This window comes from Diabrotica virgifera, chromosome 2 (assembly GCF_917563875.1).
Source record: "Diabrotica virgifera virgifera chromosome 2, PGI_DIABVI_V3a".
Classification (NCBI taxonomy): domain Eukaryota; kingdom Metazoa; phylum Arthropoda; class Insecta; order Coleoptera; family Chrysomelidae; genus Diabrotica; species Diabrotica virgifera.
The window spans coordinates 108,698,124-108,723,761 of NC_065444.1; the positions used below are offsets into that span (position 1 = coordinate 108,698,124).

At 34.8% G+C, this 25,638-nt stretch overlaps 1 protein-coding gene across 1 annotated transcript in view; it reads right to left on the reverse strand.

Moving 5' to 3' along the window:
• Positions 1–25,638, reverse strand: part of LOC114324512 (uncharacterized) — a 92,643-nt gene that overhangs the window by 19,493 nt on the left and 47,512 nt on the right. Inside the window, exons 4-10 of the mRNA XM_050644819.1 lie at positions 19,148–19,411; positions 17,619–17,858; positions 17,193–17,490; positions 7,417–7,559; positions 7,203–7,301; positions 2,279–2,404; positions 1,942–2,196 (exon numbers count right to left, since the gene is read on the reverse strand). Coding sequence (XP_050500776.1) covers positions 1,942–2,196; positions 2,279–2,404; positions 7,203–7,301; positions 7,417–7,559; positions 17,193–17,490; positions 17,619–17,858; positions 19,148–19,411 — 1,425 coding nt within the window. The remainder of the gene's footprint in view (positions 1–1,941; positions 2,197–2,278; positions 2,405–7,202; positions 7,302–7,416; positions 7,560–17,192; positions 17,491–17,618; positions 17,859–19,147; positions 19,412–25,638) is intronic.

Genomic DNA, 25,638 nt, shown 5'->3' on the forward strand with positions numbered 1-25,638 from the left:
TTATTTATAAGTCTTTAAATTACCTAATTTCTTGCCGTACAAATGCTAGCTACACTTTGCTGGGATATCTTCCTGTTTTGACGAAATGCCCCTGATGATGCTAAGTTAGCGAAAGTATACTTGGGCAAGATTTGATTAACCTAGATGCTCGAAATCTGCCTTTTATTCCTATAAATTATATTATGTATTTGTTATTAAATTGCTTTAAAATAAATAGTGTTTGACTTAGTGTGTTCGTTTTTTTAAATTCGCACGAAATAATAAGAAATATCACGTGGTTCCATATAAGTTTGGTTGTGTGTAATTGGAGATATTCTATATGCCGAGAAAAATTTAAATGGTGGTGTAATTCATACATGGTGGGAATTTGGTAAAACAATGTAGATGCAGTAGATATATGTTGAATAGTTGAATACTTACTTTATAATATCTGCCGTATGATGATTGCTGTATCTCAAAATAGGTGGTAAAATTATTATTAATAACATCATAGACAGCGAATGGGGGTTGACGGCTCTCTAACAACAGACATAGAAAGAAAACAGCTGATATGGTACGGACACGTCCAGAGGATGGATAACTCAAGACTCCCTAAAATAATTATGCAATGGGTACCACCAAACCGCAGAAAGAGAGGAAGACCCAAGAAATCTTGGAGAGAGGGAATAACGAAGGCGATGAGCGCAAGAGATCTTAGAGAGGGCCAATGGGATGATAGAGTGTCATGGAAATTAGGCATCGGACAACGTCGCAAGACGTTTTAAAACCGATTGATATATATATACATCATAGACGCAGATGACACCGCCATAATGGCAGAGAGTCTAGAAAACCTTCAAACACTGTCGAATGCTGTAAACATTGAATGTACCTACTGCAAAGAGCTTAACAATCAATGCAAAGAAGACAAAATGGATGGTGGTCGGAAAAATTAATAGTGACGACTCAGCACCTACTAAAATTAGATTACAAAACAAAATCCTGGAAAGGGTGGAACACTTTAGATATCTGGCTAGCTGGATTGACTGCAGGGTTGAAAATGATGAGGAAATTTCGACAAGAATAGAACTTAACTAGTTTTGATGGGAAATAAGCCACAATTTTACTAAAAAAATGATTTTATTAACGTTAAAGTAGTTTTGATGGGAAATAAGCCACAATTTCACTAAAAAAAATGATTTTATTAACGTTAATAAAATCATTTTTTTAGTAAAATTGTGGCTTATTTCCCATCAAAACTAGTTAATTGCAAAAATGCCACAAGAAAATAGCTTCAGAACAACATTAAGAATAGAACTTGCACGAAAAAGCTTTATTAACTGGCGTTCCGTATTGTGCAGTAGACGTCTGTCATTGACCACACGTCTAAGAGTATTGAAGTGCTATGTCTGGTCCGTTTTGTTCTATGGATGTGAAACCTGGACAATGAAAAATCTTAACAAATTAGAAGCGTTCGACTTGTGGTGTTACAGTCGCATGCTCAGAATCCCGTGGACCGCACACATATCTAACCAACGTGTGCTAGAGACCATGCATAAAGAGCGAGAAATGATCAACATCATAAAAATAAAAAAGGTTCAATACTTCGTTCATATAATGAGAGGACCTAAATATCACTTACTCCAGTTGATTATTCAGGACAAAATCGAAGGAAAACGTTGGATTGGAAGAAAACGCTGGGTTGGAAGAAACAACTGTCCTGGCTGCGACACATTCGACAATGGACAGGTCGAACAGTTGAAGAATTATTTCATATAGCTGCCGATCTGCCGAGCTGCATTGAAAACAAGCACGGCACACAAATAAGAAGAAGAATTATCTCAAAATGATTTCGGAGTTGGTGGTATTTGTAATGTCTAAATTATGGACAAATGATGCGTGATGCAATATTTGAAGCATATAAAGACGAAATACTGACATAATATATACCTATATGCTTACCATTACTAGTAAAATTAAATGCCCAGTTGCCATTTATACCAGGAATAATGTGCCTATGACAACTTTCGGATACTCCGGACATTCTCAAAATAGGCGGACCTATTGTTTTTCCAAGATTCCCTTCTATAATTCCAGAAGTTAGTTGATCCTGTTTGTACATAAAGCAATACTTTGCTTCTGATGATTTTTTCGTTACTGGTGTAGTTATAACGTAGGATATACCATTTTCTTCCCAGCTTCCATGGCAAGTGTAAACTAAAAAGAGGATTCATTTTGTAAAACGTGTAAGTGTGAGCTTGTAAGAATTATAAGTACAGCTAATATACGAAAAACTTACAGCTTGCTTCTTGTGAACAAGTTGACTTAAACTCCATCTCGTGAGAGCCACTGCAACCAACTGACAATGTTTCAAAATCATCGGAAATACAATTTGGTTCTTGATGTTCAGCTAGGTTTTTGTTTTCTGAAAACGTAAAGCGGATTAAAGTAAAACGTATAGTGATTGTACTACTAAAACTTTAATACTGTTTATATGATGGAGGAAAAACCCATATTGCTGAGCTAGAAGATTACCCAAACCGGATCCTGCAAGAAATATTAACAGATGATGTCTATCATAGATGGAAGCACAGAAGACCCAAACAGCAAATATTAGTAAATATATAATAAAGGCTAGATAATCGTAGCTCTATCAAAAAAAGACAACTGTGGATGTTCTGGAGCATTGGGGCGGGATGGAGTGATTCTTGCTTACATGAGTTAATCCTCCTCGCCACTTGATTAAATCACCCGAAGTTATTCTCAAGGGATGAGCAAGTCTCTCAGGCTGGGTTAATCACTATTGCTTGCTTGCTTCCTTGCTTGTTTATCTTTTAATTTATGTGTTTCGTAAGAACTCTTTATCAGACTGGAAAACTAAACAACGCAATTAATGAAATAAAGAGGCTCAAAATTGATATTCTGGGGATGAGTGAAATAAGATGGCCAGGTAATGGCAAGTGCGAGAAGGAGGATGCAACAATATTTTTTTCAGACAGCAGAGAAGAAGATGTCAACCATAGGCATGGAGTAGCGATTCTAGTAAATAATAAAATCAGAAAACATATAAAAAATTTTATTCCATATTCAGAACGCTGCATGTTGATCCAGATAAGTACGCACCCTCTAGACATAAATATAATTCAGGTTTATGCTCCCACATCTGAGAGTACTGATGAAGAAATTGAAGAATTTTACGAACAATTAGACGAAATCATAAAAAACCTAAAGAAATAAGACATAACCGTGGTAATGGGAGATTTTAACTCCAAAATAGGAAAAGGCGAAGTCAGTGACGTAGTTGGCAAGTATGGGTTGGGAACAAGAAATGAACGAGGTGATCGACTAATACAGTTTTGCCAGGAGAAAAACTTAGTTGTCACTAATACTTGGTTTAAGTTACCATTAAGAAGATTGTACACTTGGAGGTCACCACAGGATAAGTCTGGGTACATCGTTAGAAATCAGATAGACTTCATAACAATTAACAAACGATTCCGTAACGCAATAATATCAGCCAAAACATATCCTGGAGCTGATATAAACTCTGATCATAATCCTCTTGTAGCCCAATTACGAGTCAGACTAAAAACCTTAATCCAGAAACAGAATAACAAAAGATTAGATATGGATCAACTTAGAAATCCCGAGATAAAAGTCAAGCTTACAAATAGCATTAATAGTAATGTTGCTTTAACAACCAATACTGATGACATTGAAAGAGACTGGATCAACTTAAGGGACGCTATATGCAACGGTGCGAAAGAAGTAATTGGTGACTACGAACGGAAGAAGAAGAACGAATGGATGACAGATGAAATATTACACCTCATGGACAGAAGGAGAGAAAATAAGAATAATCCCGAACAATATAAAAAACTGGATAGAACTGTCAGCCGAAAGATAAAAGAATCAAAAGAGAAATGGTTACAAGGAAAATGTCAAGAGATAGAAGAACTAGAACGAAGACACGATAGTTTTAACATGCATAAAAAATCAAAGAGTTTACTTATACTTACAAGAAAAAACAGTTTGGTAAGTTAATAGACGAGAACAACAAACTTATTGTAGATAAAGAAGAACAGTTACAGACTTGGGCAATTTACATAAAAGATTTGTTTACGGATTATCGTCATATTTCTACGAACACTCGTTGATCTGAATGGAACAAAAATATTGAAAAGTGAGGTGATAAAAGCTATAGATCAAACGAAAGATGGGAAAGCAACAGGATGCGATGAAATACCAGTCGAATTTTTAAAAGTTTGTAACGAGAACAACATGAATGTAGTATTGGAACTGTTTAATAAGATATACGATACTGGTGAAATTCCATCGGACTGGTTGAAATCTAAATTTGTGCCCCTTCCCAAGAAATCCAATTCTAAGACGTGTAGCGAATATCGCCTTATAAGTTTAATGAGTCACACCCTTAAAGTATTCTTGCGTATTATCCATTCCAGAATACGAGCAAAATTAGAACACAGCATAAGTAAAACACAGTTCGGTTTTAGATGCGGTTTTGGAACTCGAGAGCCCCTATTTGCAATACAAGTCTTGATTCAAAAATGCCTGGATCAACAGAAAGATGTTTACGCCTGTTTTATCGACTATGAGAAAGCATTCGATACTATCAAACATGACAAACTCATAGAACTATTACATCTTTCAGGACTTGATACTAAGGACATCCAGATTATAAAAAATCTATATTGGAATCAAACAGCCCACATAAAGAATGGACATATGGTGAGTGAAAACATAACCATTTCTAGAGGGTTTAGACAGGGCTGTATTCTTTCGCCACTGCTTTTCAACCTGTACACGGAACAAATATTTCTAGAGGCACTGGAAGAGTACAATGAGGGCATCAAGATTAATGGCGTACCAATAAGTAATTTTCGATATGCAGATGATACTGTCATACTGGCCGATAACATCGAAGATTTACAGATGATGCTAAATAGAGTAAATACAACTGGCAACCGATTTGGACTGAAGATCAATAGAAAGAAAACTAAATTTATGGTAATCAGTAAAACGAACATTCAACATATCGACCTGAATATTGAAGCCGAACGTATTGAAAGAGTACACCGATTTAAATATCTGGGATATACAGTAAATGACAAGTGGGACCCAGACGTAGAGATTAGGATCCGAATTGAAATAGCAAGATCCAAATTCATAAAAATGAGAAAGATCTTAAGCAACCGCAACCTAAGCGTTAACCTCCGATGGCGCGCCACGAAATGCTACGTACTCTCTACGCTACTTTACGGAGTAGAAGGGTGGACGTTAATAGCAGCAACTATAAAGAAGTTAGCGGCTCTAGAAATGTGGCTGTATCGACGCATACTGAGAATACCTTGGACAGACAGAGTGACCAACACAGAGGTATTGAGACGAATGGGTAAAGAGGTGGAATTGTTAACAACTGTTAAAAGGAGGAAAGCGTCATACCTGGATCATGTGTTCCGTAATGATAAGTACAGTCTGCTACAGCTTATCGTGGAAGGCAAGATTGAAGGTAGAAGAGGTTTGGGCAGAAAGAAGAAATCCTGGCTGAGAAACTTGAGAGAATGGTTTCAAATACCAGAGGCTGCGAACATAATACATGCGGCACAAAACAGAGAAACCTATCGTTTGATGGTCGCCAACCTTCGGTAGAAGACGGCACATAAAGAAGAAGTTTCATTAGAAAGCAAAAAATAACTTATTATACCTATAACTTGAGATAAATACTTGTGTAGACGTTATGTGTATACGAAATGTTTTCGTAGTTTGTGAATGTGTGCCTCTCCAAAATTTCCAATTGTCGCGGTCTAACGTTCGTTGTTATAGTTACAGTTGTTTTGCAACTGTGTTAATTTTATCTCTTCATATTGCTATTGGTCATCCTGTTTTCTTTTTGCTTGTTCTTCATAGTCACCACATCTTTATTCTTAGGAATATTTAATCCTGTCTTCTGATTGAGTGCCCTGCCTATTTCCATTTTAAGGTCATTATGCGATTGTGACAAATATACAGGATATTATATTATTTTCCTGAAATTAAGATATCACTAAGAATTTGGCGTAATATGTATCCATATGTTTTTTTATGGGTCGGCGTAGCTAAGCGGTAGTGTAGGATGCAAGCACATGGATGCTGCAGCCATGTGCTTGCATATTGTAGAAGCCTTGGAGGTTGTCACCAGGAAATGGGCCAATAAAGCTTTTCAATTAAAAATCTTTTAAAAATATTTAATTTACAAATATTTTTATTAGGTTGAAAAACTTAGTCTTTTATTTAACAGATGCCGCTAGGCACCTACTACCATCTCGTCAGTTACGGTGGGAGATGGATATGTCGAAAATTTTTACCTGGGCCAGAGAAAAGCAGCCTATGCAGTCTGATGAACCTCTAAAAAGAGATGAAATCGTCGATAAGAGTGCTGGCTGCACTCTCTGATCTGAGTAAAAATTAAGACAGTTTTGGTTTCGCACCGCAACTGAATGAATAAAAATGGTATACATTTTTATTTTTATTAGTATTACTCCTATAGAGTAACTAGGTCCATTTTCCGCTGGAACTTTACCACGCTGCAGACGGGGGTTGTGAATTGCATAGTGTAGAATTCCTTCCCCTTAGTCTTCACTGCAGCATCCATGTGCTTGCATATTGTAGAAGCCTTGGAGGTTGTCACCAGGAAATGGGCCAATAAAGTTTTTCAATTAAAAATCTTTTAAAAATATTTAATTTACAAATATTTTTATTAGGTTGAAAAACTTAGTCTTTTATTTAGCAGATGCCGCTAGGCACCTACTACCATCTCGTCAGTTGCGGTGGGAGATGGATATGTCCAAAATTTTTACCTGGGCCAGAGAAAAGCAGCCTATTCAGTCTCTGATGAACCTCTAAAAAGAGGTGAAATCGTCGATAAGAGTGCTGGCTGCACTCTCTGATCTGAGTAAAAATTAAGACAGTTTTGGTTTCGCACCGCAACTGAATAAATAAAAATGGTATACATTTTTATAATTATTAAGTAATTAAGAAATTGGAAATATATTCGAAGGAAATGATAAGTTAATGATGATGTTAAGAATATACCAACGTTCTTCTGGTCTCCCAAAAGGTGCCACGATAGCTAGCAATCAGTATCACAGACTAAAATACGTCTAATAGATAAATGAGAAGAACTTGTTACCGTTCACTTTTTTTGCTTATAAGCTTCTTCTTACCTGGTTCTTGTCGTCTCTTTCTTTTTTCAGCCTGTGTGGATACACTGGCTATGGTATATCTTCCCAGATGAGGACATTTCTTGGCATGCAAATTAGTAGCTAAAAAAAAAATAAAAATGAATATTCTGTTTCGCTGATAACCGTGCATTATTGATACGAAGGATTACAACTAAAAAAATGTTCTCGATATACACAAGATAACTTTACAACTTACTTATTAATGTGGTGTAGGGACTCGAACTTGGATCAAAATTCGAACAAGCTTCATCAGGATTTTCAACGTAGGTCTCTGTCTGTTGTAGCTCAATAACATTGGAATCTCTTTTATAGAATACCATGCAGACATATCCACTATCACTAAAATCATAAAATTGTATTAAAGTTAAGAAAGAAATAAAGAAACTTTAGATATCTCCAAAGTTTTTAGAATAAAGTTTCCTTAAGGTCCATATTTTATTTAGCGTATGGTATACAATCAGAACACATAATTAAAATTAATATAAAACGTTAAATGGAGTATTACATATGAACATCTAATGCATCACTATTCTAAAGCATTTTCGTTCACATTCAGGAACTCATCAAAAACTGCAGGGAACTGCTTTCGGGGACATTCTTCAATATCTTATTCTGTATTTGTAAATTTGTCAATATTCCAAAATAAGGCTGCTCGTTTATTTTATTTTTAAAAATAATTATCTAAACGAGATACTTCCCTGATATGCAAAATGCCTTACGTATTAGTTGCTCAGATTGCAAAAAACCCTTCGTTGTTAATGCAACTCCAAACACAATTCGGATGTCAAAACAGTAAAACGCACCTTTCATACGCATACAATAACCATGTTTATAAACCAAAATAAACCACTTCATAGCAGGTAGATTCTTTGTTAGCATAGCAGGTAAATTGTTTTTTGTTTGTTATATAACGTTTAAGTTTTCCCAGTGTAGATTTTGGTCTAGCCCCCCTCATTTCACGCTTTTATCTTAACTGATTAGATCTTAGAGTCCCTATCGGCGTGTTTTTCTTAGAAACACATATGTGCTATCGATAGAGTCGACCGTTAGACTTTAATAGCTTTCTGGTGAATGATATGGGCCTTGCATCCCATAAGTCATCTTAAGTATTAGGTTCGCTAAGCCCTTTTACGAGTGGTAAGGAAATCTGTTCTTGAATATCTCTCACAGTTTCCCATAATTTTGATTGGTTAAAACCCCACCACAAACAAAGGACGCCAAAGGTTCATAAAAACCACAAATTCTCAAAATTCTGCATCATTTGTGAGTAGAGTTAATATAGTCATTATGTGAGATCAAGTTTGTTCGTGTATTGTGGGCCCCGCCGATTAGGCAGGTAAGAGTATTAATGATTGTTTACTGGTATGTACAATAATTGTACAATTGCGTTTTCTATTTTTTTAAAGGGTCCACCTTTCACCTTCCACCTTCCACCTATGCATTATGTTGTCCAGCTGCTATTTTATGAACACTGTTAAATACTATTATTCTTTCGACTGTGTCGTAAAGTTGAATTTCTTCATGGCCATCTTCCACACCTTGAGAGCTTGCCGGCTTACAAAGGGCCATCCTACCCTCTAACAGATGTTTTAAGTAAGTCACTCATCTTTTACTTATTGAAGAAATTTGTAGAGACGCCTTTGTTATGTCCAGGGCAAGGACAATTTTGTGTTCTTTCGTGAAATAAGTTCAATGACCAAAAGTTTTCGCCCAGTTTGTGATAGTGACATTCTGAAAAGTAGGTCATACTTTTAGTATGAAGTTGATGATTATCTTTTTATTTTTAAATGGGTGATCATTTAAACTATAAACATTTACATTATGTAGATATTTTTCTGAGTATTATTAGAGTGTTATTAAGTATTGTTAGATAGGTATAAATATAAACAAAGAGCTCTTTCTTTTTTTGTTGTAAGTGAACGGTAAAATTTCTAGTTTTATTTAGAGTATGGATTTTTTATTTTTTTGAGTAACTTCAGTTTATTTTTTTTTGAGTTAATAAGAGTTATATTCGTTCACTTACATTATAGGTACATCTCGTATTTTGTTAGTTTTGCGGTGTTGGTGAATACACCAACGTATATGCAATTTGTTAACCATTTTTAAATAATTATTGTGTAATTTTTGTTTTTGTGGTTGACGTTTTTACGTTTTATTTGCATATATTATGTGAGCATTAAGAGATTTCATTGAGTATTTTAATAAATGTTTTGTTAAAGTGTACGATGTCGTTTTTTATTTATTATTTACAGCTCAAGACTAAGAACAATGTTGTTTTGTCGTAGCATTCTTGCTAATTTGTTATTGTTGTGTTATGTTTCGTTAATTATTGTTCCTTTGAGTATTTTTTGGTCAAAATACCTGGCGCCCTATATTTTCGTTTGAGTATTAAGTATTTCCGTTTCCTTAGAGTCCAAGTGTCAAACCAGCAGTTAATGTTATCTATTTACCTTTTGTCTATCTTCGTTTCATTAGCTCTATTCGCATACCATTGTTTATTCATTTAACACCTTTCATTGTAGCAGAAGCCCAACACAAAGAACCATGCCCACATCTCTTCCGACTGAGCAACGTGGCCTTTGTTTCGTCAATGTAAACGATTGGACCTTTCCATCTTCGGTCATTCCTTATTCCATCCAAGGATAATATCGTCCTGATCCTTCTGGTTCAGCCTTCATGACCTCGTGTCCATCTGATCGTTATACAAATTGGCGCCCCTCTCGTGGAGCCTTATACAAATTACGTGGGACTTCTTCTGTTACCTATGGTTGCCTTATACATAATTTCGTAGAGCTTTGTCAATTGTCTTTTCGCGGGCTATACACATTTTCTTGTCTATGTGTGAAGCATGATTTTCTTTATTATCATCTTCCTATCAGACCTGATTTTCCTTTTTGGTTCAAGTTTGGCTAATTTGTAGCTATTTTTATTGATAATATATTTTTGTGTTATTTTTTCGCTAATAGATAATAATAGTTTGACACATTTTAGTTTGTTTATTTCCGTTTTTAGTATTTAAATGTCAGTGTAGTACCTTACACTTTCATTCCTGCCTTTTCGCATTCTAGAGTATCATTCTTTGAAGTATATAGTATAGTATCGATCTTTTTTCTTTAGATATATTGTTAGTTGAGTAAATTTGAGCATTTTTTTTACTTTCCCTTATGCCAAATGGATACGTCTTTTGTTATGTATCTAATTAAGGTAAAGGTATCTAGATCTTGAGCTGTGTATTTTTTGTAGCAAATCACAAAGAAGTTGTAATTGTTTAACTTTTTGATTTTTACGTTTATTTTGTGCCGTACTTTGCAACTTTTGTGATTTATTGTAGTTTGCTTTATATCGTTTTATTGTGCATTTTACTTTTTATATTTTAGTATATGTATTGTGTTGCGCTATATTTTTTGTACTGTATTGCGTTTATTTTATTGCATTTAGGTACCGTTTTTGAGTTATGAAATGCTTTGTAACTGTTTTTAGAGGTAGCAACTATCACTATTATTATTGCGTTGTCTTCTAAATTTTCGGGTACATGCTTCTTCGTCGTTCAACGATATTGTTCTGTCCGGTTTTAAGACCAATCTTTTCTGACCTCGTAGAATAGTATTGTTGTAATGATTTCTGTGCAGTATATTTTTGGATTTTTATGTGGTTATGTATTTTTGATGATATCCTATTTAGTTGATATCGTATGTTTTTCAGTACCAGAATGTTTTGAGTGGTTTTAGAGAGTTTTTAGTCATGGCGTGGTGTTAGTCTGGAGAATGAAAGAGTCCTGCAGCTTTCCGTCATGCTATTGTTTTAGGTTTGTGATTTAAGTCTTAAATGAAAGAAGTTAAGCTGTCCATTCCAGAAATTGTTTTTTACAATTAGCTATTAGTCGCGAGTGAAAGACCTCGGCGCATGCTGTTGTGAAATATGTTTGAGAAATTATGTTTTACCATTCCAATATCAGCATTCTAAAATCTATTCGGTACAAAACTACTTCCAGTCCAGAAAATATTCCTTTTTTCAGTGTAGAGTCTTCGTTTACCGTTGCGTAATCTTAATATTTTTCGACTAGCCTACGATAAGGTGGTTGACATTTCAAAATTCTTGTCCCACCCCCAATAACATCTGTCAGGGCTAGAGGTATTTAAGTGTGTCTTTTGACCCTAATTTCAGATAAAGAGGGGTAATGTTTTTATTAGCTTTTATTTAGCATATGTTGCAACCGCAAAAGCTTGTAGATACACTTATTTTGATAGTAGATATTTTTAAAGGGCTATGACCCTATTTTAGGTATTAATGAGATGTAAAAAGTAGCATCTTATTGCTTGTTTATATTTCACAAGTAGTTTGACTCGTGAATATAAATTTTCGATGTTTAGTTAGCAGATAATGCAAATATTTTTTTGTTTCGAGTAAAAGAATTCGAGTAATTATTGTTAGTTCTGTCGATAGTTTGGGTGAATTAGGATAATGTCTTGGCAATTTTGTGTCGGCTAATAAAGGGTGAAATTTTTTTGTTAAATACAGGCACGTACTAGGCCCAGATGTATTTACAGAATCAATTTTATTCTTGCGGCTTTCATAAAATAGTATTTCGATAAAATGTCGTATCTATTTAGGACCTAAGTCCCTATTAAATTGTGACACTTCCCTACCTGTGAGCTACCTGTGATTTAACCTAACGATTTAAGTACCTTTATAATAATATATTATCATATATATTATAATAATAAGGCGTCTAGTATGCGTAATTACTTCCGGTCCTAATTAAAGGTAGATTTCGACAATTATCTGAACTTTCCTTTGTTCATTTCTTTCTATATTTCTTTGTTGAGAACTCCTTGGCATGTTTTACTAACTTCTCTATTCCTTTTGTTTGAGTTCGAATTTATTCGTTACGTGAGATAGTAATTGTGCTTTGGTAATTTTATATGTTACTCGTGTTTATTTGCTTTTGTATTATGTTTGCTGTTTGAATTTGTTTAGGCTCTTCCGGTTCATGTTATCGGGATAGCAGTAAATATTTTTTTGAGTTAGTGTTCTGTGAACATTATACTTATTTTAAGAACGTTTGATTGCGAAATGCTTTGTCCTAGACCGGCAAAGTGAAATCAAATAAGCAAACCACTAGCAATAACTAGTGCGTCTGTTATTATTAAAGTCCCGAATGAAAGATTTCGTGGCAATTTTTGAGTGTAGCTCATAAAGTCCCGGATGAGAGACTCCAAGGCACCTATGCGTTTAGTCGAGTTTGTTAGAGCTCGAGTTTGTTTGTTGTTAGTGGAAGCACTATGACAAATATTTTTGTATTGAGTTTGCTTGTGCTAATTTTGCGTTTGGTTTTGAGTTAATTCCAATGGAGTTGACTTTATTTTAGTTGAGTAGATATTATTAAAGTTATTTATAATAATATCTTTCAATGTATTCAGACATTCAGACATATCTTGTCCTGATTGCATTCCTTGTTTTTCTGGGAGTTTCTCGATTGAAAATTTTCCGCCGTGGTTAACCCCAGAAGATTTTTACAGAACTTTTGGCCAACCTGTTTTTTTCCCTGTCATAAAATTTTGACGAGCGGTTGGAATTTCGACACTTTTTTGCTTTGATCTTGCAGTCAAAATCTTAGCATTGCTTGACGCTTACCTAGTTACCGGTTGAGGGGACAACCATAACGAAGTTTGCCTACCTACCTAGTTGGCCACTCGCCTTTGTTGAGCTGGAGCAACCCTTATTTTCGCGTCCAAAACTTCAACATTGGTATGTTCCACCTTTTTAGTTTGGCTAGAGCCATTTGTGTAGATATTTGCCATTGGTCGTTGTACTTGCGAGTCAACGAACCATACTTTGAGTCGACTTTCGAGTTGAATGTTTAGTTTTATGATAAGGATTAGAGCAACACTGTAGGTGTTTGCTGCCTTAGTCGTTTAGAATTAGAGTAGTCCTTGTATATATAGTTCCTAGTTTTTGTGTTTTATTTGCGTTTAGTTTATCTTAGAGATAACCCTTTTAGTTTGGTGTTTGAGTTTAGTTGCTTATTAGCTTTTTTTGATTTGGTCACTTGTGTTCAAGCAATTCGAGGACCACCACCAATTTTAGTAAATCTAGATGACTACCAACTATTCCAGGCTACTGCTTGATGGTCAGTCTTTTGTTTATGGTGCTTACTGCAGACTCCGATTGTAAACAGTGGTATTACACCACGGTTTAAATCGTGGGGGGAAGCTGTATAACGTTTAAGTTTTCCCAGTGTAGATTTTGGTCTAGCCCCCCTCATTTCACGCTTTTATCTTAACTGATTAGATCTTAGAGTCCCTATCGGCGTGTTTTTCTTAGAAACACATATGTGCTATCGATAGAGTCGACCGTTAGACTTTAATAGCTTTCTGGTGAATGATATGGGCCTTGCATCCCATAAGTCATCTTAAGTATTAGGTTCGCTAAGCCCTTTTACGAGTGGTAAGGAAATCTGTTCTTGAATATCTCTCACAGTTTCCCATAATTTTGATTGGTTAAAACCCCACCACAAACAAAGGACGCCAAAGGTTCATAAAAACCACAAATTCTCAAAATTCTGCATCATTTGTGAGTAGAGTTAATATAGTCATTATGTGAGATCAAGTTTGTTCGTGTATTGTGGGCCCCGCCGATTAGGCAGGTAAGAGTATTAATGATTGTTTACTGGTATGTACAATAATTGTACAATTGCGTTTTCTATTTTTTTAAAGGGTCCACCTTTCACCTTCCACCTTCCACCTATGCATTATGTTGTCCAGCTGCTATTTTATGAACACTGTTAAATACTATTATTCTTTCGACTGTGTCGTAAAGTTGAATTTCTTCATGGCCATCTTCCACACCTTGAGAGCTTGCCGGCTTACAAAGGGCCATCCTACCCTCTAACAGATGTTTTAAGTAAGTCACTCATCTTTTACTTATTGAAGAAATTAGTAGAGACGCCTTTGTTATGTCCAGGGCAAGGACAATTTTGTGTTCTTTCGTGAAATAAGTTCAATGACCAAAAGTTTTCGCCCAGTTTGTGATAGTGACATTCTGAAAAGTAGGTCATACTTTTAGTATGAAGTTGATGATTATCTTTTTATTTTTAAATGGGTGATCATTTAAACTATAAACATTTACATTATGTAGATATTTTTCTGAGTATTATTAGAGTGTTATTAAGTATTGTTAGATAGGTATAAATATAAACAAAGAGCTCTTTCTTTTTTTGTTGTAAGTGAACGGTAAAATTTCTAGTTTTATTTAGAGTATGGATTTTTTATTTTTTTGAGTAACTTCAGTTTATTTTTTTTTGAGTTAATAAGAGTTATATTCGTTCACTTACATTATAGGTACATCTCGTATTTTGTTAGTTTTGCGGTGTTGGTGAATACACCAACGTATATGCAATTTGTTAACCATTTTTAAATAATTATTGTGTAATTTTTGTTTTTGTGGTTGACGTTTTTACGTTTTATTTGCATATATTATGTGAGCATTAAGAGATTTCATTGAGTATTTTAATAAATGTTTTGTTAAAGTGTACGATGTCGTTTTTTATTTATTATTTACAGCTCAAGACTAAGAACAATGTTGTTTTGTCGTAGCATTCTTGCTAATTTGTTATTGTTGTGTTATGTTTCGTTAATTATTGTTCCTTTGAGTATTTTTTGGTCAAAATACCTGGCGCCCTATATTTTCGTTTGAGTATTAAGTATTTCCGTTTCCTTAGAGTCCAAGTGTCAAACCAGCAGTTAATGTTATCTATTTACCTTTTGTCTATCTTCGTCTCATTAGCTCTATTCGCATACCATTGTTTATTCATTTAACACCTTTCATTGTAGCAGAAGCCCAACACAAAGAACCATGCCCACATCTCTTCCGACTGAGCAACGTGGCCTTTGTTTCGTCAATGTAAACGATTGGACCTTTCCATCTTCGGTCATTCCTTATTCCATCCAAGGATAATATCGTCCTGATCCTTCTGGTTCAGCCTTCATGACCTCGTGTCCATCTGATCGTTATAGTTATGCGTTCGGAGAATGACGATAGCTGATGGAAATTGTATGCTAAGAGTCAGTGTTGTAGGTTTACATTTTTATTCCATTCGTAAAACAGGGAGGTAGTACGCCTAGATAATTTTTAAACGTGAAATAGACGTTTATTATTAAGTAAAAAATGTTGCAAATGGCGTCCCCTATTATCCCTTAAAAAATTTCCATCGACCTACCAAACACCCTGTATTGCGGAACAGTTCAAACACTGGGGTGTTTCTGATCGATACATTCCATTTAGCATTCTTCCTGTGGTGAGTCACTCTCCCATTGTCTTCTCCAGGCGTTCTTCTTCTCGATGTGCCTATCCGTGATGAATGTTAGCGATCGTCATGGCAATGTTTATTTTATCTACTGCAGTGCGGAAAAGCTGCACTGATGTTGTGTTGAACCAGGTTCTTGGGTTCTTCAACCAGGATGTTATTCTTCTTCCTGGACCTCACTTTTTGGACACTAATGTGTCCAAAGTATTCTAACTTTCGAGATTTGATGGTGGTCAGTACCTCTCGGTTCTTCTTCATTCTTCTGAGGATCTCCTCATTTGGGATCCGGTCAGTCCACGGGATTTTAAGAATTCTCCAATATAGCCACATCTCAAATGCTACTAATTTTATGCACATATCTTCATTCAAAGTCCACGTTTCAACGATATAAAAAGGATAGAGAAGACATAACATCTCAGCATTCTTACTGTTATACCAAGAGAAAGGTTGTGGCTCTTGAAAAAGGCCCCCATACGGTTGAAGGTGGATCTAGCTTTTCCAATGTGGTCCTTTTTTCTTGGTTGTTGGTCCATTCTTTATTTATTATGGTGCCGAGGTAGTTGTAGTGCGTCACTCTTTCTACAGGGGTTTTGGTTGATGTAGAGTTTACATCCTGTTATCTTTTTTTTTGCTAATGACCATAAGCCTTATCTTCCTTACGTTTATATTGAGTCCATATTGTTGACTGTAATACGTGATTTTGTTCATAAGGACTTGTAGGTCTTCTAGGTTGTCCGCAAATACTATGGTGTCATCTGCATACCTGATGTTATTTAGCCAGTGCCCGTTTAGTAGAATACCTTTTTCAGTTTCGTGCAAAGCTTCGACAAATACTCTTTCTTTCAGAGTATAGATTGAAAATTAGAGTGGACAAAATACAGCTTTGCCTCATTCCACGCATGATTTTCACATATTCGGTGTTTTCACCATCAACTCTGAGGTTTGCAGTCTGATTCCAGTAAAAGTTATGAACCCGAACTGGTTGGGGGACATTTGACTTTCACATAGCTAGTAAAGTAAACTTTTACATTCCAGGCGTTGGTCAGGATGAAATGTTCCTGATGTAAGGAGATGGCCTTTAACAATGGAGGATATATGGAGCGCAGTCTATTTGGATGCGATGGAAGAGAATGACTTGAGAAGTGTCGGCCATCAATGACATGGAGCGATGATATTATGAAAGCTGCAGGTCCAACGTTAAAATGATAAACGGAAGACAGAGATAAATGTAGGTACACAAATGGGAGAGGAATCTATTCACATATTCACAAATAATGGGCTAATGGTCATTCTTTAGGTTATCAGTGAAATTTTTTTTATGATTCATCTTGAAATTTTGAAGAACACTCTATCGCATATATTGATAGACAATTTCTTAATTAAGTGGTTTCATAAACATTACCACAAAGGCAATTCATCCGAAATAATTTTGATATGTTAAGTTTTGCAGAAAAATGTTCTATCTGACAAATCTCTAAACGCAGGACAATCTCAGTCAGCATCGTGGTCTGATTTGATAGTAAAAACTGATGATAATTTCCGAAAAGATGTCACCGAACTTTCACAAAATTAATTTATTAAGATAAGAATGATTCTTTGTCTAACATGCTATTGACCAAATTAATAATATTAATATGAATATAGAAATTATTTAAATAAAGCCTTACCATCCAGCAGTAACGTGGGCTACAATCTGCACCTTTTTCTGCTCTTGTTGTTCTAATATCCCATGACATACAACTCTCATTTCAGAGTTCGGTTTTCTTTGTTCTTGCGATTGAAAACCGAACTCTGCAAAGGCATAATTTGGTTGCACTTTATTAATTTTGGGAGGTTCTTCATCTAAAATCTTCAAAGTAGCATTTCTCTGTGAGAACTTGTAAGTCTTGTGATGATCTAAGCTTAGCCACGTGTGGTGGTCTGTGATCCAAACCGGAAATTTACAACGCTTATGCTGATCGTCCACTAAAATACAGTGTTGTCGGTTAGTGTTTTAATATAACATTGTTTACAATTTTGTACAAAAATAATTTTAAAGAGAATAACTACTGTTATTTGCAATAAAACGTTAAAATTTAACAGAATAACCTTACCTGTAGTTAGTTTCATAGTTCTGCTGCCTTCAAAAGCAGTTGCGTCTAAGCCTGTGCATGTGGCATCTCCAGATTGGGCTACATTATAGATTGTTTTTCCATTTTCCGTACTTCTTTGGTATATAAAGCATCGATATTGGTCTTCGTCAGTAGAACTACGTCTATTTGGTTGGGATATTTTACCGATGAGATACCTAGTTGACCCTTCTTTCCACGTTGCCAAGCAAACCAATTCTTCAACTAAAATATAATAATTCATTTCAAATATAATAGACATTCATTTTCATTCATTTAAAATATAATAAACTATTTACTGTATATTCAAGCTATACACTTCTGAGGAATCTGAAACTGTTTTCACTGGAAGATCCTTTTTATGTGGTGGATCATCTCAGTCTGGGTTTGGTTTTACTGTTTCTGGTGTGACTTCGCTGTTTCCACTGCTTTTCTCCATTAAGTCTTCTTTCACTTGTTGTCTTTATCTCAGTTTAGGTCTGCCTCCAGTTCTTTTACCAGGTGGTATCCATTCCGATATAACTCTTAACGGATTACCCTTCTCTCTTCTCATTATGTGTCTATACCTTCTAATGCTGTGTGCCTTTATTGCTGTAACTATGTCCTCTTAGCTCATCCATTCTTGTATTTCATGATTCATCCATTGTCTTGCATCACATTCGTTTTTCCTCTTTGATCAAAGTATTTTTGTCATAATCTTCCTCTCAAAAACTTTTAGTTGGTCTTCTTCTCTTGCTGTTAATGTAAATGTCTTTGAAGCATATACCTACCACTACTGGTCTTATGGTTGTTTTGCAGATTTTCATTTTTGTAAAACTTTAAAAAGGGTAAAGCCTGTAGTTGGCTGTATACCTTTGATAAGACAACATAGAATGAAGTAAACACTTCTGTTGTATATAGGTAAATAAATGTATAGGTATATACATAGGTACATTCATAGTAAACACTTCTGTTGTATATAGGTAAATAAATGTATAGGTATATACATATGTACATTCTACCTATATACAACAGAAGTGTTTACTTCATTCTATGTTGTTTCATTTTTGTGTTTCGGCTTATATTCCTGTCTCTAGTTCTTGTGAACATGTTTTTAGTTCTGTAGAACGCCTTATTTCCCGCTTGAATTTTTCTTTTTATATCTACAGTTACAGTTTCATTTCTTCTGTTGACTAATACCTACTCTCAAATATTTGAACATTCCAACCTCTTCGAAACTATGTGCGTCTATTCTCAGTTCTCTCATTTGTGTATTCTTTTTCTTGCTTACGTTCATGTAGTTTGCTTAATTTTCATTTATTTGCAGGTCTCTCAGTTTGACTGCGTTTTTTACTTCTTGGAAGGCTTTTTTTAAAGCCCTTCTTTCTGTTGATTTAAAGTTAGAATATTATTGTAAATAGTAGATGTTGGTTTTAATTATGTGTATCAAAATGGAGGACAATAGGGAAAAATATTGGTAAGCACAAATCCAGAAGAAAAACACAGAAAAAATCCAAAAGAGAACTAGCACTTACCGTTACTTTCCGTAGAAGGAACATCTGGACAAGCTTGGTACTTAAGTACCAACCTTGAATCGTCCGTACAACTTTCAGCTTTACTAGGAGGATTACTGCAATCACCTGTCATTCTATTGTAGCTAAAGGTAAACGGAGCACTTTTAAAAGGGCAATTAATTGGCTTAGCTTCTGGATGTTTTCTAAAAAGACTGTACAAAGGGGCATCTCCCGTTATCATTTGGCATATTTCTGCTAAAGATCCTTTCACCGGTTCACAAAAGGCTAAAAAATAAAAAAAATATTAATAATCATAGATGTTTCCTTAAACACATCAATATGCTTGGTAGGGTGGTGCGAAAAAAGTCAAGTTGATAATCCAGTATCGCTATAGTGCGGAAAAGTTGCGATTGGTAATTACAAGAAACACAAAACAAAAATTATTCAAATCGGACTTTATCTTCCGATCCCGCAACGGGCCTAAAAATTATGAAAAAATGAAATTTTACCTTTTTTTCGGAAATTTTTATTTATTCCCCCTGTACATTTTATTTATCGCTATAGTAAAATTTATTTACAGTTTGCATGATTGAGTAATAAAAACAATAGTTTTACGCACTTTACGAATATCTTCTGATCCCGCAAGGTGAATCAAAATCTATAAAAATTTGAAATTGTTGATGATTTTGATAAATTAAAAAACATTTAGTTATCTCATTTTTCTGTTGCATTGTGAAGCTCTTCGCTTGTTTAGATATTGTATAATAATAATTAAACGACCCAGAACTCACAACAAGAAAGTGGTTGCACTTTTTACTCCACCCACATCCTTCTCTCCATAAACCAATGAGTGTGTGTTTTTTACATTATTTACATAGTATATTTCTTTTTCATTTGTTTGTGTCCAGCTTTTAAACGTCAACTTTGAATTTTGATTTGGTGGTAAAATCTGGCAGCATTGACCTTGATTTAAGGGTTGTCTTGATGAATCCATCTCTTGATTGGGTCCCACATACATTAGACGATACTCCCGTGACCAACTCTACGTACCGCTAGACAGCTTGCGTATGGCAGGGATGGTTTTGTACATTCCAGTCTGGTGTGTTGCCTGATATAATGTAGCAACTTATATCTTCATTTGAAACGCTTTGAAGAACTGGTGGAGAAGATGGTTTTGCAACATTCCAATCTAATATTTCAGTGTAGTCCAGTGCTTCAAAATTTAAAGTAGGAGGGATGAAATTTCTAATACGTTTGTCCTTGGCTTTAATCTATCCGGCTTTTAACACTCTCCTTAGCCCTAGCTCTCTAATGTGTTTCCTTTCTCCCTAGTACTTGAAATTTTGAAGCACGGTACTAAACTGAAATAATAGACTGGAATATAATGTTGCAAAACTATCTTCTCCACCACTTCTTCGAAGTGTCAAATGAAGATATAAGTTCTTGCATTACATCGGGCGACATACCAGACTGGAATGTATAAAACTATCCCTGACACACGCAAGCTGAGAGCTGAGAGGTGCCTAAAGTTGGTCACGGAAGCATCGTCTAATGCAGGGGAGGCAAACCCGTCGATCGCGACCCCTAGGTCAGTCGATCGATGGCCAGAAAAAATTATCTACCTACCTACCTATTCCCGTCCTAAATATTACGAAAATTCCTAGTCGATAGATCGCAGAGAATTAGAAAAGCAGACAGTAGATCTCGTGTCCGATTAAGTTGGTCACCCCTGGTCTAATGTATGTGGGCCCCAACCAAGAGATGGATTCATAAGGGTAACACTTAAATCAAGGTCCATGCTGCCAGATTCTACCACCAAATCACAATACAAAGTTGACGTTTAAAAGCTGGATACAAACATGAAAAAGAAATTTACTATGTAAATAATGTAAAAATCACACTTATTGGTTGGTTGGAGAGAAGGGTGTGTGTGGAGCTAGAAGTGCAACCACCTCCTCGTTGTGAGTTCTGGGTTGTTTAAGTATTGTCATACAATATATAAACAAGCGAAAAACTTCACAATGTAGGAGAAAAATGAGATAACTAAATGTTTTTAAATTTATCAAAATCATCGAAAATTTCAATTTTTTATAGATTTTGATTGACCTTGAGGGATCGGAAGATATTCGTTAGATGCGTAAAACTGTTGTTTTTATTACTCAACCATGCAAACTGTAAATAAATTTTACTATAGCGATAAATAAAACGTACATGGAGGATTAATAAAAATTTCCGAAAGGTAAAATTTCATTTTTTTCATAATCTTTAGGCCCGTTGCGGGATCGGAAGATAAAGTCCGATTTTAATAATTTTTGTTTTGTTTTTTTTTTGTAATTACCAATCGCAACTTTTCCGCACTATAGCGATACGGGATTATCAATTTGACTTTTTTCGCACCACCCTAATGCTTGGTTAACTATAGTCTAAAGATCCCTCTGCAGAATCACTACGTTCATATTAGTAGTGGAGCCCAAGCGGGGATATTTGCAGTTACTCGAGCTCGTCAGATTATCATATGGGGAGAAACGTGGTACCCTGCAGATGTACCTCTACCATATATTGGCTCCTAATGCAGGGGAGTTCGTTCAGGGAGGGCCGAAAAAAAAATCTATCCTTAAAAATACTCGAAATTGTCAGATTAAGATAAGGTAAGTTAAGTACATGCAAAAGAGTGTATTGTCCTTTTCATGAGCATTTTTCAGTGCGTAACAAATGATAGAAAAAAGGGTAAGTCCGTGATAATACACATTTATGACATTTATTCTAACATGACATTTTAGTTAAATCTGACAGTTGTCACGTTTTATTTTCAATTTGGAATAAAAACAAATCAAATGTGTTTGGTGCATTTATAAAATGGTATTTTCTTTGATTTGTATAGTCTTATAAATTATACAGATTATATTTGTAATATTATTATCTAATTTAAAAAAATTATTTTTTTTATTATGGCGCCATCTATCGACAACTAGAATAACTAGAATAAATGTTATAAATGTCTGTAATCACGGACGTGCCTTTTCTTCTGCCACATACAATTTAATGCGTTAGAAAGAAATCGAAAAACTGTCACGCTCTGAAAGATGATCATGAGAAAAAGAATACATTTAAAAAATCTGACGATTTGAGCTGGGCGTACGGAAATGAGCGAGTCAAAAAGTTTTACAAAAAAAGCGAATATTTCGCGAAATGAACGTCAGATCAAACAACTAAAAACTACCTGTTCAATATTTTTCAAAAATCTATCGAAAGATACCAAACATGACCCCTCACGGAGAGGGGTGGGGGTAAATTTAAAATTTTAAATACAAATCCCGCGATATTTCGCAAAATAAACATGAGATAGAAAAACTGCAAAATACACTTATTCAATATTTTTGAAAAATCTATCGAATGGTACTAAACACGACCCCCACGGAGGTGAGGTGGGGGGTTACTTTAAAATCTTAAATGGGAGCCCCCATTTTTTATTGCAGATTTGAATTCTTTGCATAAAAATAAGCAACTTTTATTCGAAACATTTTTTAGAATTATGGATAGATGGCGCTATAATCGGAAAAAAGATTGTTGGAAATGGAAAATTAAATTAAAAAATGGAAAGTTCCCACTAAAATGAAAAACTTTACTTAACTTTTTTTGGTTTTAGGACCTACTCTTCACAACCCAATAGGTCCCCAAAGCGCTCGAGAGACTGCACATATAGCATACTTTGCTCCCGTACGTTAATGTTAATTAATTAACATCACATTTTTATATAAATTTTAGAACAGCAAGAATACATTGATAATAGCATGCGAGTCAAAAAGTGGCCGTAAATAATTTTAATTAAATTAATACTAATTCATTTTTGAAACAAAAATTTCTTTAATTAAAGCTAATTTTTGTTCGAATACGATATAGATCTTAGGCCCACACTTAAAAAAATCATGATCACCTCCCTTATGAGACTTCGTTTATTCATGTCGAGTCGAATAACTTTTTTAATATAAAACATTTTTGGGAGGGGGGCATTTTGTAAATATAGAGGTTTCTTAAATTTAGTTCGTCCGAAAACTGGAATACCCGTAAAAATTTGTCGGACAATATTTCCAGTTAATTATTGTACATATTTTTATCAAACAATCCAGCAAAAATCAGCTGTCAGGGTAAAAAAAATGTAGCAAAGAGTCGTAAATGATGATTTTTACAGGATTGTTTGATAACAATACTTACATTTTACTTCTACTTTTTCTAGTGCCGACTCCGCTAATGAAGGTTGGCTATAACCATAGCAAATTCGTCTCTATCTTCTGCTTTTCTGAAAAGCGTCTGTGTATTTAACCCGGTCCAGTCGCGAATGTTTTTCAGCCAGGATATTTTTTGTCTACCAGGACCCCTTTTCCTTCAATTTTACCCTTCAGAATCAGCTGTAATAACTCGTACTTATCATTTCTAAGTATGTGCCCCAATTATGCTGTTTTTCTCTTTTTAATGGTGGTCAAATTTACAATTTACTGGTACTTAATGGGTATTGGGTATTGTCCGATAAATTTTTAAGGGTACTCCATTTGGCGAACGCACCAAAGTTTAGAAACCTCTATATTTACGAAAAGACCTCTCGAAACGTTTCCGTATTGGAAGAGTTATCCGACATAACATGAATTACTGATTAAACGAAGTCTCATAGAAAAGGTATTCATGATTTTTTAAAGTGTGGTCCAAAGGTCTAATAATATAACGCTAGCTACGAAAAAATGGCTGCAAATTACGGCTCGTCCAGATGAGGGCGGTTTGCCAACGTCGACGTCGAGGTTTACCTGTTTTCCCCCTGTTTTTCTTGGTATTAGGGTGAAACTTCAAAGGCGGCATTAGGGTGAAATCAAGTAAAGCAGGTAAACCGCGCAATCGACGTTGGCAAACCGCCCACATAAAGACAAGCCCTTAGAATTGAAGAGGTGGATTCCAAAAGGTCTTAAGTCAAAAAAGTTAATTTTTCAGGAACGAGTTTTTTCTATTTTTAAGAATATAGTTAAATGTTACTTTGGAATAGAATCAGTCATGTAATTTGGAGGTTCAAATTCTTGTTTCAAGACAATTTAAAGTAAGATTTGAACACAAAATCATGGCTTATAAGAAGTTAAACATTGGATTTTTTTTCAAAACGACCTTAAGTCAGTGACTTAAGCACTTTTGGAAAATTCAGGTGGGAGACAACTGCATAGAAAAAGACATGACTAAAGCAGTTTTGGAAAACATTACTGATTTGAAATCTTTATAGTTGGTATAGTATACTTGACTTTATGACATGAACTGTTTTTCTAATGTTAGAAATGATGCTCTAGAAACAGATCCAAGTAAAACCTCAAAATGTGAAAAAAATGACTTAAGCCCTTTTGGAATCCACCTCTTCAATTGCTATCTATTAAAAAATCGCGAAGTATCAGAGATAAAGTGAAAGAAACCTAGTGCGCAACGTCACTGGTTTGACAAGGTTGACAATGTTTAATGGCCAATGTTATTCTTAAATTTATATAAAAATGTGATTTTTATTAATAGCCCAGTAAATAAACGGAAAATACGGCGATAACGTGTAATTTTCAGGGGCAACTCCGAATTGAATGAAAATTTGGATTTAGATTCTACTTACCCTCCACTTCAACGTTGAAATTGTGCCGTTGGTTGCGTTTGCTTGGGTGGTGACATTCACCCCTTCTCGGGAGTGAAAAAACATACGTTCAAGGTAAGCCCGGAAATGGATAAATTGACTGATTATAAGTAACTTATGTTCTATAGAGTTCTTTGTTATAGCGTTATTTGTGATTGAAAATGTTTATTTTTCGACAAAAAAAAAACTACGTATTCAGACGGTTTTTCGCAAATAACTCAAAAAGTAAATATTTTATGGAAAAAATTATATTTAGCAAAAATGTAGCTTAGAAAATAACGAAAAGAGTTGCGTACTCGTGAAGTCTATAGATCCAGAAAAAGCAAATTTGTAGCTCATGAAAAATACGTTTTTATTCGTCCAATTCCAAATCGAGTATTTTATCGTGAAATAACCAAAAAATTAAGCACTTTTCGGAAAAAATCCATTTAAACTTTCTTAAAGTATTTAAGAAAAGCTTTATTTTAATTGTTTATAAAAATTTCTAGCGTTAAAAATAAGCGAGTTATGCTCAAAATAAAGTTGGCCCCCTTTTTTTGGTAAAAAAAATCATGAAAATCTCCCCGTACCGTATTTAGCTCCCCAAATGAAATTAATCGTTATCGCTTTACAAACAAATTACTTTAATTACCTATTTTTTATATGATCTGTCAGTTTCACCGGTTTAAACTGCTTATTTTTGAGAGGGTTATAGTTGAAAGTGCTTGAACGAGTCACTAACCACGAGAATATGCAAACTTTGAAGAGCCATATCTTAACCAATTTTTGTCTTACAGAAAAACAAAATAAAATTATCATCTTTATAACAGCAAAACCTACATTTTTTTACTCTTTGAGATTTTTCGTATTACTAATACTTTCTAAGTTA